Source organism: Gossypium raimondii, chromosome 11, assembly GCF_025698545.1.
Source record: "Gossypium raimondii isolate GPD5lz chromosome 11, ASM2569854v1, whole genome shotgun sequence".
NCBI classification, from domain to species: domain Eukaryota; kingdom Viridiplantae; phylum Streptophyta; class Magnoliopsida; order Malvales; family Malvaceae; genus Gossypium; species Gossypium raimondii.
The window spans coordinates 52,738,256-52,750,876 of NC_068575.1; the positions used below are offsets into that span (position 1 = coordinate 52,738,256).

General features: G+C 31.2%; 1 protein-coding gene across 1 annotated transcript; it reads right to left on the reverse strand.

The window, feature by feature from the left end:
* Nucleotides 1-2,081: 2,081 nt before the first annotated feature.
* LOC105803036 (hypothetical protein) lies at nt 2,082-6,879 on the reverse strand. The gene is made up of 4 exons (XM_052624309.1): nt 6,717-6,879; nt 6,481-6,526; nt 4,933-5,757; nt 2,082-4,347 (listed from the first exon to the last, which is right to left on the reverse strand). Exons 2-4 carry the CDS (start codon nt 6,484-6,486, stop codon nt 2,662-2,664), a joined length of 2,517 nt encoding a protein of 838 aa, XP_052480269.1. The 5' UTR covers nt 6,487-6,526; nt 6,717-6,879; the 3' UTR covers nt 2,082-2,661.
* Nucleotides 6,880-12,621: the final 5,742 nt, after the last annotated feature.

A 12,621-nucleotide genomic window follows, 5' to 3' on the forward strand; every position in this document is an offset into this window, starting at 1 on the left:
TTATTTTTAAAATACTTTTATTTTTATTTTTTTATTTTTAAAATTATTTTTTAGTGTTTATTAAAAATGGGCCGGGCAAGGCCGGGCTCGGACTTAGAATTTTATTCCCGGGCTGGGCCTGGATAAAATTTTAGGCCCATATTTCGGGCCGGGCTGAGCCCGAGCCTAGGAGGCGGGCCAAAAAAAATTTTTGGGCCTGACCTGAACCCAGCCCGACCCGTGGACACCTCTAGCTGCTACCTTGTTTTCTAGGTACATTATATAATTATATTATTTTTAGAGTAACAACGACAAGTAAATCTACTTACTAAAATAATAATTTATAATTTTCTTTGCCTTGTTTCAATACATTTTTGGTCAGAAAAAATAAAAATATTTCTCATATAACATTGTATAAGCCTATAAATTCCCATGATTCTTGATAAATGCCTTTTTGAAATTATCCCAATGGTTTTTTTTGTGTGTCTTTTATTGCTCCAAATTGAGGGTAAAAGACAAAGATAAATAATAAAAAGTGCATTAATTTTTTGGTAAATTACCTAGCTGGTCGCCTCTTAGGGTGTTATCATTTGGTCACTAAAAAAATTATTTTTTAATATTATCGGGATAAAAAAAATATTAATGATTAAGTAAAAATGCGATAAAAACTGAAATAATATTTAAAATTATTTGCTGAAAAATTTGGTAACCAAGTAATTTATTATAATTTTTTTTGGGGGGGGGGGGGGGGTTAGTAATAAAAAGTGCGTTAGCTCTTTACCTAACTGACAAGATGATAATCCTGAATTAATGGAAGAACAAAACAAAGTCTCCTTCATTTGCTCAATACTAGAAGTTAAATAGAAATGTACACTGTCCGAATTTTCAGTTGACAATATCATTAGTGAAATACTATTGCATATAAAAATACCATTATATCACTTAACTCCTACTTTTTATTCATTCTGGAGGCTCAAATTTGCTCTGTAAGTTCATATTTTTTGTACTTCAATGACCTGTAGAAGAAATTTCATGTAAAAAACACCAATCAAGAAATATTTTTTGTACTTCATGTTAATTATTAGCAGGGATTTCAGGGTAACAAGCATTACTTAAGTAAATATGAAAAATTCAGTATAATGGTGAATACAAATAGAAGTGCTTAGTTATGATCGAAGGAAGGGGGATCGGTATGATTTAGGAAGAAGCAAACATCAAACACCAACAGTGTGAAGACAAAGCAATGTTCCAACTTTACACTTAGAAATATATTATGGCAAAGATGGAATATACAGGAGGACCCCAAGCAGAGCATTTCAAGATGATGAATAATTTAGACGGAACTAGGTTGCTAATTGACATAGGCTAATTAACCCCATGGAAAAAAACAACGGAAAAGACGGCCACGGCCCTTATATTCTTTCCCTTCTCTCTCTCTCTCTCTATGTTTTTTCTTGGTAATGAAAATGATGTTTGATCGAGGTAAAAAAAATAACACTAATGAATATTCTATTGGTGAGAAAAGAAAAGAAAAAACTGTTTTTTTAACATTATTGTAAAGCGATAGATTTGAAAGATTTAATAAGTTGAAATTTTATTTTCTATTCAAACCCATTTTCTTCGAAATACTAGTCCTAATCTGACCTGGGAGCTAAGTAGGTAAGGGTGGACTGAGCTTAGAATGTGTAAGGCATCAATTGCAACCATTCAACATCATATGAAACTGGGGTAGATGTCAATCAATTTCAATGAATTTTTTAGGTGCCACTTTCCAATCCTAGCCTAGAATGCACATGCTTTTCATAGGGATTTAAGAGGAAAGTAAGTTCCCAAGGATGCTTGCTTTTCCTTTTTTTTTCACCTCTTTCTTCCTTTTTTTCTCTGTTGGGTAACATGCAAGCTAAGATAATTTTGACATTGTATTATGCTTTGATTAAACCTTTGCTTTCTGTGTTTTTTACTGGATGCAATTCAATTGCTCATTTTTCTTTTGCCTGTCATATAACTCTGATCTTTCAACTACTTGTATCCAGAAAAAAAGAACTCATATATCCTGCAATGGCAATGCCATCTTGTTCCCCATTTTGACCAGCACACATCAGTTAAGCTTCAATTTCGCTTTCAGAATAGCACATCTGCAACTAAAAATTAACACTGCTAATAGTAGGACAACTTTGTTAAATTGTAAATTGACCCTTTTATGAGGACATGTTTACATAGAGATAAATTAACAGTCACCTTCATTGGGATCAGATTTTTCAGCATTCAAACCATTTGCAAGCCAATAATATAGAAGACAGCAACAACCACCTGTGTCAATTGTTCCTATACTGAAAAGTCTCCAGTAAAGCTTTCGTTTCCAAGCCTCTCCTTTCTGAGATTATTACTCTGTACAAGACTGGCTTCATCTAACTTTGATTTTTCACTGGAGTCTCAAATCTGCAGCTGGTTTGGTCAACGGGGTCTTGGTATTTTACTAGTACAAAAAAAGGGAAATATTTGGCTTCCAATTATTGACCAGAAAAATCGAAGCCACCCAGAACACAACTGTTGTGTAGGACATCAGGGGGAAATGTGGTTTTTTCATGAGCAGCTTTGTAATAGTCCACACCTGTGTATCAGATGATTCAGATTCAGATTTGAGACTAACTGGGTATCTTTTTTGGCACTGTGCAAACTATCCTAACTCTCCTCCATGTTGGGGTTATTAGCACCATTTCTAAAAAGGGAACTAACAACAGGCCTCCCACGAACTCTTCGCAAGTTATTCTGTGGAGCCCCTGCAGCCTTTCTCTTCCTCACAGGACTGAAGAACCCACATTCAAGAGCTTCTAATGCTTTTGTGGTTAACGGTCGGTTCCTAGTGCTCTGCCTCCGATTGTGCATTGTAGTATGCTGATTGATCTCCGCAACTTTATCAGGACGCCTCAACAGCTCAGGCTGCACCATTATTTCAGATTGAAAGAACAATACATGTGGACACGAATTGTCACTATTTTGCACTGTCTCTGTAATTAATGGTCCATCAGATTCAAAACCTATTGAAACTTGAGGAACGTTTAAATCTATCAATGTATGTGACTGAGTTTTTGTTGAATATTCATCTCTATGCAGGCAGCTTTCAGTGACAATGCCTTCCTTTCCTTCATCGGCATCGCCTTTAGACAAAGAAGTCGCAGGTAACAAGTTCACGGATCCTGTTTGAAAAACCACATCTTGACAAGCATCAGGCTGGTTGAACCTACAGTGTGAATATTCTTCATTTGACATCCTATAAGAAGAAATGTTTCCAACACCACAGCTTGATTGTCCATCAGTTGAACTCTGCTGTCTAGTAAGAGGAGTCGTATATTTTGAACTGCTAGATGGCACCTTTTGTCTGGAATTATACTTCATAACATTTTCTTCATCATCAACAAGCAGACCTGTGTCATGGCTTCCATGGTTTTCCAGTGATATAATGCTGTCAGAGGCGCGGGGAATGCCAATATTTGAATTACTATTTACACAATCTGAGAAGTCCACACATTCTCCACCATCAACTATGGCCTCCGCAACATTTGAAGTACTAGTTTCTTCTGCTTCATCTTCTGAGTCATCAGATGTGTCCTCTTCTGAACCACTGGATGTATCAGTGGGGTGGGACAAGCTAGTAGCTTCAAGAGGTAAGCTTCTCAGCTCTCGAACCTTGGATTGTTCATCCCTTTGGACCAAACTAGTATCTACAATCATAAATTTCATTACATCCCGATTGCAACCAGAATTTCGTGGCTTGAGGTAACGATTGTGTTTATTTACCACAAAATCAGGAGCTTGATTAATTACTGGCTCCCACTTATTCTCTTTGTTCTCTCTGCTGGCTTCAGGCACTTTGATTTCAAGCTCAAGAAGCCCCGGTTCTGAAGCAACTTTATTAAGAACGTCAGTAACAGAATCAAAATAATGGTTCCCTTTCACTAGTCTCCTCCTTGAAAACTTCTTTACACCGGGTATAAGGAACACAAGAGAGTTCTTCAAACCAGCAAAAACCTGATCCTTTGGCTGTTCAGAGTGCCAACCTCTGGCTAACAGGCGAGGCCAAACAGCTTCCCAGAAAAGATCGCTGGATCTAGCTTTGCTCAACCTAAAATTTCCTGTTAAAAACTTGATAATATCTGCTGAGGTAAGAGCAGAACATGCTTTGCCAATTGGTATTTCGGGACGCAAGGAAACTACATGATTGGCTTTTACTGGCTCCATGGTAGTCAGGTCTCTCTTTCCTTTGCCAATACCTATAGCTTCTATGAGCATACCAAGGCCAACTGCATTCTTTATAATAAACACGTATTCCTCGAAGGAAACTTTTCCCTCACCAAATGTCTTAGAAACCTGCAATAACCAGAACTCGTAAACCATCATGATGAAATATTTTTGTCAAATCATAGACCAAAATTGCTGCAAAATTAGGTTCAATGGTTCAGTGTAACAAGAAACTTCAACATTCTTCAATAATCTGTTTCAACTTTTCTCCATCTCAAACCCTAAATAGCATCTATACTATTTTTTGGTTTACAACTTTATACTCCACGAAATCATCACTAATTACCAGTCTCTAGTATGCTTCTTTCCAAAGTGATCTGACTTCAATCACCCTGAAAAGTTGCACAATCATCGAAATACGCATACATGCAGTTGAAACTAAATTTGCAATTCTGCATGATGCAAATTTACACAAGCAACACTGAAATAAAATTCAGAAGATGACAAACCATGCTAATTAACAAAACTAAGGTCCCCATGAACATAATGTAGTGTTCCATATCATGTTTAAAGGAAACAAGGGAGAACCAAATAGACTAGGAAGCATATATGTGTGCACTTTACAGCACTCAAATTATATATAAGGACTAACTAACGAATTAAATATATGCCTAATTATTTAGAAAGATCAAATGAGTTGGGTTAGAAAAATACCTCAGACAACATGTCTTGACATTCTTTTGAAAGATAAGAAAATAATCTCGATAACAACTCCTGCTGCCGCCATCCTGTGAACAACTTTTGTCCATGAATGCACCTTTTGCTTCTTAACTTTCGGCATTCTGACCATCTACGGTATCCATCAGACCCGTAAAATTTTCCATAGTAGAAAGACAATATCTCTCCCATCTCTTTACTCCCAACAAAATCTTTCACAAGGATAAGATTTTTTCCAAAGATGTATAACCCAAGAAGAAAACTGTCACATTCGATATCCTTCCATACTTCATTTGAACTGTCCGGAAGAGGACAGAAACCTCTATCCAGCCGTTTCAACTTAGAATTTGGTTCCTGCAGAAAGAGTAAATCAACGTCCATCCTCGATCTGGTTGTAGGATGAAGTTCCATATACCCTTCCTTGTCTTTCTGATCACCTAGTGCAGAATACAGACTTTCAACTTTGTATTCTGCACATCCATGGCATGATGTAAAGCATCTCTCTTTGCTGTTTTCAAATTCGAATGCACCGTTTAATCTTTCAACCTCGGTCTTTGTCCAGAAAATAGGGATAGGCAATCCCATTGGAATAGGGTTTGGCACATTCACTATGTCTTTTGAATCAAGTGATTCCTTTACAACCTGTAAACCACGCCAATCTTCAACTAATGGTGGAACTTGTGCTTGGTATTGATATCCAACACGAGGAACCACCTCTGGATCTCCAAAAATTTCGTTTAAAAACGAACATGACGCAGGTAATTGTTCAGCAGACCCCTCTTCATTGCCCTCCATGTCTTTATCCAAAAGAGTGGTATCCATCTGCTCAAGAATTGAGTAAAAAGAACTAAACTCACCAAAAGAAAAGAGAAAAACACTGCATAAAAACAGCTCTGGAGTTGAAATTTACTTCAGAGGGTCCTGAATGCAAACATAGGGATTTTATATGGATGGAAAAATTATCATGGCAATTTTTCAACATTTTGAGATCGAAAAGAAAGAAAGCTTGTTCAGTCTAAGTTCATCAGCCAAAAATCATAAATTCTATAATCTTGAAATGCAAATACAACCAAAAGCTCCACAAATATTAAACCAAGCATAGTGAATAAATTTACTAACATACATCTCCAAGCAGAAAAAAGAAACGGGAGCCCTTAACTCAAGTATGAAGCTCAAGTCATTACTGACATTTATATTTTCTAGTAATCATGTGGATGCCGACATTCGAATTCCAGGCACAAATTGTTGACAAGCCCATTGAGCAGACAAAGAACAACATTAAACCAAAATCCAAAACTAATCCCAATTACATATAGCCGTCAATACATCAACATCAATCAATCTCATTGAAACTGTAGTATCCATTAAAATGAAATCAATCAAGAAAACATGTCACTCCATTTCATTAAAGTTATTACAAACTAAAAAAAGAGCTAGAAAACAGTGAGAAAAAACTACATTAACTAAGAAACTGTTGATAAGAAACGCATATAAAAATGCAAAAGAACAGATTTTAAAAAAGAAAAAGAAAAACACATGTCTAACCTTCATAGAAGAACTCGAACGTTAAAACCCACGTGCCAAAACCAACCTGGAAAAATGGATTTTCATTGTTATAAATCTTTGAACTTTGATTGTCAACTTTTTTTTCCAATATTTCTTTTTTCCTCTTCGCTCTTTTCTTGTTGCAAATAAATACAGGCAGAGCAAGAAAAAAAAACTGTGAAAAAAATAAAATTAAAAAAGAACAAATAAGACAAAGTAAAGAAAACTTTAGTTACCTTGAAAGAGAGAACTTAGCTTTCATGGATACGAAAAAGTTGAACTCTCGAGTACTTAACAGAGAGAGTTAACAATAAGAGAAAAGTTTTTTTTTTTTTTTTTGGTATTAAGAAGAAAAAAATGGAAAACCCAGAGAGAGAAGATGAAGGTTTGTGTTCGGTTTGATTTATGAGAGTTGAGACCACACGCGTTCGTAGGTGGGTTTTGATGCATGGGTCATTAAATGACCAAAAACACATGTCTATCTTCCTTTTACGTTGGCTTTCCACAGTCCTATTTTCGGTATTTCAGGGCTTCTTTTCTGGATTTCGTTTTTCAACGATTACATATATTTTTTATTGAAGAAATTTTCAATTTTATAATGAAAATTATTTAAATAACACATCATACATCATATTAACAGTATTTATAATTTCATTATAAATACTCAATTATAAGGTGAAAATAATTATTCTACTAAATATAGAGAAAATATTTAATACATTGTCAACAATTTTAAGCTCCATAAATAGAGTTAGAGGTTAACAAAGATTCTATAAAAATATAATAAAATATTTAAAAAAGCATGTGGCAATTTTTAATATTGCTTGTAGAATAAAAAATACAATATTAGTGACCAAATACTAACTTATAAATATAATTATTAAAATTTATATGAAAAATCATATAAAATTTTAGTTAATATAATAAAACTAAAATCTTAAAATTTATTATATGTTATGTTTAAATATTTTTAAATGATTTTTATACAAATATAAAAGAAAAAATCTAATAATATCATCTAATTTTATATAAAATAATTTTTATATCCGTTTAATAGTCTATGTTTGAGATTTTTGGTTGTCCTACCAATAATATCATCTTCAATATTCAATTTAGATTCTCCTTAAAAATGCAATGTGCATTACCATTACATTCAACTACTTATTACTAATATTTTATTAATCTTTTAATTAAATTTAATGTCAACTTCCTTACCACATCAACTAATAAATAGTTACAAAATCTAAAATAAGAAGTAAGAAATAATTACAATAGATTATGTAAAAGGGTTATTAAGCGAAGTAGAAGGTTATGTAAATTAGCTTAGAAAATGTACGTGATTGGAAAAGGAAATTATATGGGAAAAAATTAACAGAGTATTCGTCATTATTTGTTTATAATTTAAAATAATTATCGATTAAATTTTAATTTGATTGACTTGAGTATTACCGTAAATATATAGGAGAATGTGAACGTATTATCCTCTTATTTATAAGTTGAGAAAGAAGTATGAATAATTTTAAATATTGTATAAAAATAACAATATAATAAAATTGTTAAAAATAACATTTCATTGGTTACGTTAAATTGAATGGGTGTAGATATGATTTTCATATCATGAAAATGTTTAATATAAAGAAAATATTATCTCTCTCTCAAGTGTGAGATTTGATGTCCCACATTTACCAACTTTTACCATTTGAGTTTCCTTTTATTGAATAAAATAATATTTTTACACACACTAACCCATAGTTCTTTTCTTTTTCTTTTTTGGCAACCAATGGATTTTTAAAATAAGCGAAAAAGAAAAAGTTATATTATTCCGCCTTGGCTTGGCTTGGCTTGGCTTATGGTCTTTCTTTGCTACAAGTTTAAAATAAATAACGACTTTTGTACCAAAAAAAAAATATGACTTAAGATTCCACATAAATCTCATTTAACTAAATTTTGAGTCCCTACTTTACATCTTTACCTTGTTTTTACCCTTAAAAAAATGTTTTGACCTGTTTTACCATTTACTGACTGTTTTGATATTTTTATTTTTATAACTAAATTTAAAACCCATATTTTATTATTAAATAATCATTTAACTTCAACCGAATATATACATTTAAAATGAATATTTTAAGAAAATAAAATTTTATTAATAAAAACCATAACGGCCATTTTGTTTTGTTAAGAAAAATATTTCCTCTTATTATACTAATCATAAACAACAATAATACATAGTATAGATGATAAATAAAAACACTATCAATTGTATTGTTAAAACTATAGTTTGCAAAAAAAAAAACTTAAAATGTCTATAATTGCATCTTAGCTCTATTATTATCAACTCAACTCAACTCAACAACAAACTCTGGTCAACCAATTATCCACTACAATAAATCTTATCTTAGTGATGTACAAAAAATCAAGTCTCAAATGACTTATCTTCCTTATCATCTTTAATCCAATCTTACCATCATAATGCTTTATTCTGACAAAGTCCTTCGATAACGAATTCAAATAAATCTAAGGATGTCTTTGCCTTGGTAAATCACATATATACGTTAAAATACAATTAGAAACTAAAAAAAAAAAACTAAAATTAAAAGAAGAGAAAATTAGAACCATCATAACCATCAATTTTTCAAAAGATTTATCAGACTTTGGAGTGAATGATTTGATTAATTAATGACTATTCTATTCGATTCTTTCTTCAACTTGGAATCAATCTGACACAGCAACACAATTTCAAATAGTATATCGACATGAAGTGCTAGATAATTTCTTTCTTCTTCTTGCTTGTTGATGTATAACCAGGTATCATGCAATAGAAAATTCCTCAAATTCTTGGAGGTATTGGCTTGGGCCAAGAAACGGAAGATCGGGTAACTCATGAATCCAACGAGTTGGTTTATAATAATTCATGAAGGAAATTATCATATTTCCGCAAGTCAATTAGATGCAAAATATTAAAAATTGACTTTTTTTTGTAGTTGCACAAGAGGTTTTGTTTTATGTTGGAAGCCCTCTTTTTTTATTTTAAGGAATTGCTTAGTTATCTAGTAACAAGTATTATTTATTAGGAAGCTTTCGGTGCCCAATAAATATAAGGGCCCTTTGGATGGGCAGTGTGTTCACCTGTAATTAGTGTAAAAACAATGATGATAGTGAGATTATATATTGTAATGATACTGTAACATGAGATAGAAAAAAGAATTAAACGCATTGCACTAGAGATAAACACCCATCCAAAAAGGCACTAAATCGCCAGGAAAAGCACCACAAAAATGATCAAAAACTAGACTTGTGAAGAAACCAAAGAAAAGAATTAAAGATGCATATCTTTGATTAACGGTTAATAATAACATCTTAGCTTGTTATTGTCAAACTACTTAAATGACAAACATAGATAAATTAATTAGCCACTAGCAAGAGGTCTTAAGAAATCCCATCATGTTGGTGATGCACAAAAATTAAGTCTCAAATGATTTATTGTTCTTCTCATCATATCTAAGTCCAATATAGCGTTTATTATCACTTTGCTCTATCTTAACAAAATTCTCTATAATAGTTACTACCAAATATCAATAATGCATTTATCTTAATAAATATTGTACATGAACCAAAAACACAATTAAAAATAAAATTAAACCAAAACCCTAATTAAAAAAATAGGTTGAAACAAAAATTAAACTAAAAGAACTATAAACTAATTTCTACTGAATTCAACTCTTAACCTATAAAATACACTCAAATAACCTCTTTAACCATTATTGTATCCATTGATCTCTTTTGTTTTTATCACTTTTGTAATGTGTCACGCCACGGTGATTACCACGACATTTCTTCAAAATTTTTAAGATTTTATTTATTTATTTTAATTATTGAAGTTTATTATAAAAAGAATTCTAAAAATAAAAATAATTATTTAAAAAACTATAAAAATGTTCCCTCACATCAATATCAACGATTCAGTCCCTCCCTTTTCTCTCTCAATCGATACAACACTTTCTTTCACCTTAGGTTCCCTCGTATCATGTTCGTTTTTTCTTCTTCAAATTTTCATTTCCAGCTCTTAGCTAAACTTATTTTGGCATTTGATCTTCATTTTGTTATATTTTTTTCATTGTTTTAAGCTAACAAATTATCAATTCAAACACCAGTACACTACTAATTTCGGTTTCTTTTTTTGCTTAGGAAATGGGCGATGTCGGACGATTCTTGCTTCTCCGTCGAAATTGTATCCAGTAACATCATGAAGCACTTCGCTTTTTGTTGTTTCTTAGAAATGTTTGTGTTTTGTATTTTTTTTAAATAAATTTAAAATCTATATTACAATTATTTTATTTTATTTTTAAAAATTATTAATTTTACATATATTTTCAAAAAATTATTGAAACATGTGCCGTATTATTGGTTATCAATGTCACCTAATCAAATTCTAATAGCATTACTCAAGAGATATCTAACTGCAACAAAATCCAAATTTAGGTATGAATTAAAGTGAGCAAGTTAAGGTAAACCGAAAAACATAGTAGGATTATCATTTTCTCAAGCGTAGTTTATTCAATACGAGCTTCTAATATTTAAGACGTGGGCTCCATCTTAAGTTGACGACCCTGATCGACTATTAATATATATATATATATATATATAAAATATTAATTTAAAATTAATGATAATAAATTTTCTTTTAGTATTTTCTTTTAAATAAGTATGCGTAACAAACCATTAATAATATCATAAAAATATAATAAAAATTAAAATTTGTTCTACTTTGATAAAAATATAAAATTAAAACTATAACGCATCGTTTAAAATATAACTTTCATTTTCAAGTAAGGTTTAGGATGAATAAATTAATATTTAATTCAAAGTTGGGTGAAGGTTAAATTAATTTAAATAGTATATAGAATTTAGAGTTTGTTTGGATAAATTTTTTTAAATTTTGAGATTTTGAAAATACTAACATTTTAGAATTTATCAACTCAAAGTGCTTAGATTCGAAGTTGTTTTGTTAAGATAAATAATTTATTTTAAAAAATAGGTTCATGAAATTTTACAAATTAAAAATAATTATATTAAAATAAACAATATAAAAATATTTAATATGGATATCATTATATTTGTAAAATTTATAAATATTTTAATAAAATAAAATTTAAAATATATATTATAATTAACTAAAAATATTTTTTTAAGTTTAAGTTTAAGTTTAAGTTTAAGTTTCTTTATCTTATAGTGAGATCATGTGTATTAAATCAAATAAAATTACGTGAAAAAACACCTATTTAGGTGGAATTTGGAAAAAAAATTTAAGCCATTAAAATTCTCTTTAATTACTCACAATTTTGAAACTCTCAAATATATTTACCCAAGCAAGTAAATTCATTCTTAGAATTTTTAAACCCTTGATATTAATGATCTCTCTCTTACAAATTCCTCACTCAAACACACCATTAGAAGCAAATACTCAATGACTCCAAGATTTTGGTGAAGCTCAACAATGTGATCTTATGAGAAAAACATCTTATCTAAACATCATGTCATAGCAGGTAGATCCACACAATTTTTAGAAAAGATATGAGAAAGAATTCTTGACCGTACTTGTCAATCTATCAAGTCCTCAACCTAATGAACGCTTTGCCTAGTCTCTTCAACTCGACTCCAACAAAATTCTTGATTGGCATCCATCACTCTGCCATATGTACTAAAACCATTATACCACCTACACTTGAAAGGTAATGAACTCCTTGTCTAATCTCTTCAACTCGACTCCAACAAAATTCTTGATTGACATCCATCACTCTATCACATGTACTGCGACTTACACTTAAAAGGTAGAAAACTCAATAGCTGAGACCCTTATCAATCTAGCCTCCGTTTATAAATACTCCATTCCAACATCAAGGCACGCATATAGAAAACACACTCAACCTACCATACGATGTAAATCACTTTCCCTATATTAACTCTCCAAAATTTCTACAATATGAATTGTCATCATCATATCATTTTATATTTCGTACAACAATTTTTTAATAAGATTTATTTCACCTATAATATAATTGCAGCAGATACAAATTTAAATAGTTGGATTTACAAAGTCATAATCTATCTATTCAAGGATCAATGCTCGCTTATGTGTGTGTT

What these genes read in the sequence shown, in the direction of transcription:
- LOC105803036 (XM_052624309.1), bottom strand. An exon ending in GTCAAGACATGTTGTCTGAG is followed by an intron (nt 4,348 to 4,932) that starts GTATTTTTCTAA and finishes TGGTTATTGCAG; the next exon opens with GTTTCTAAGACATTTGGTGA.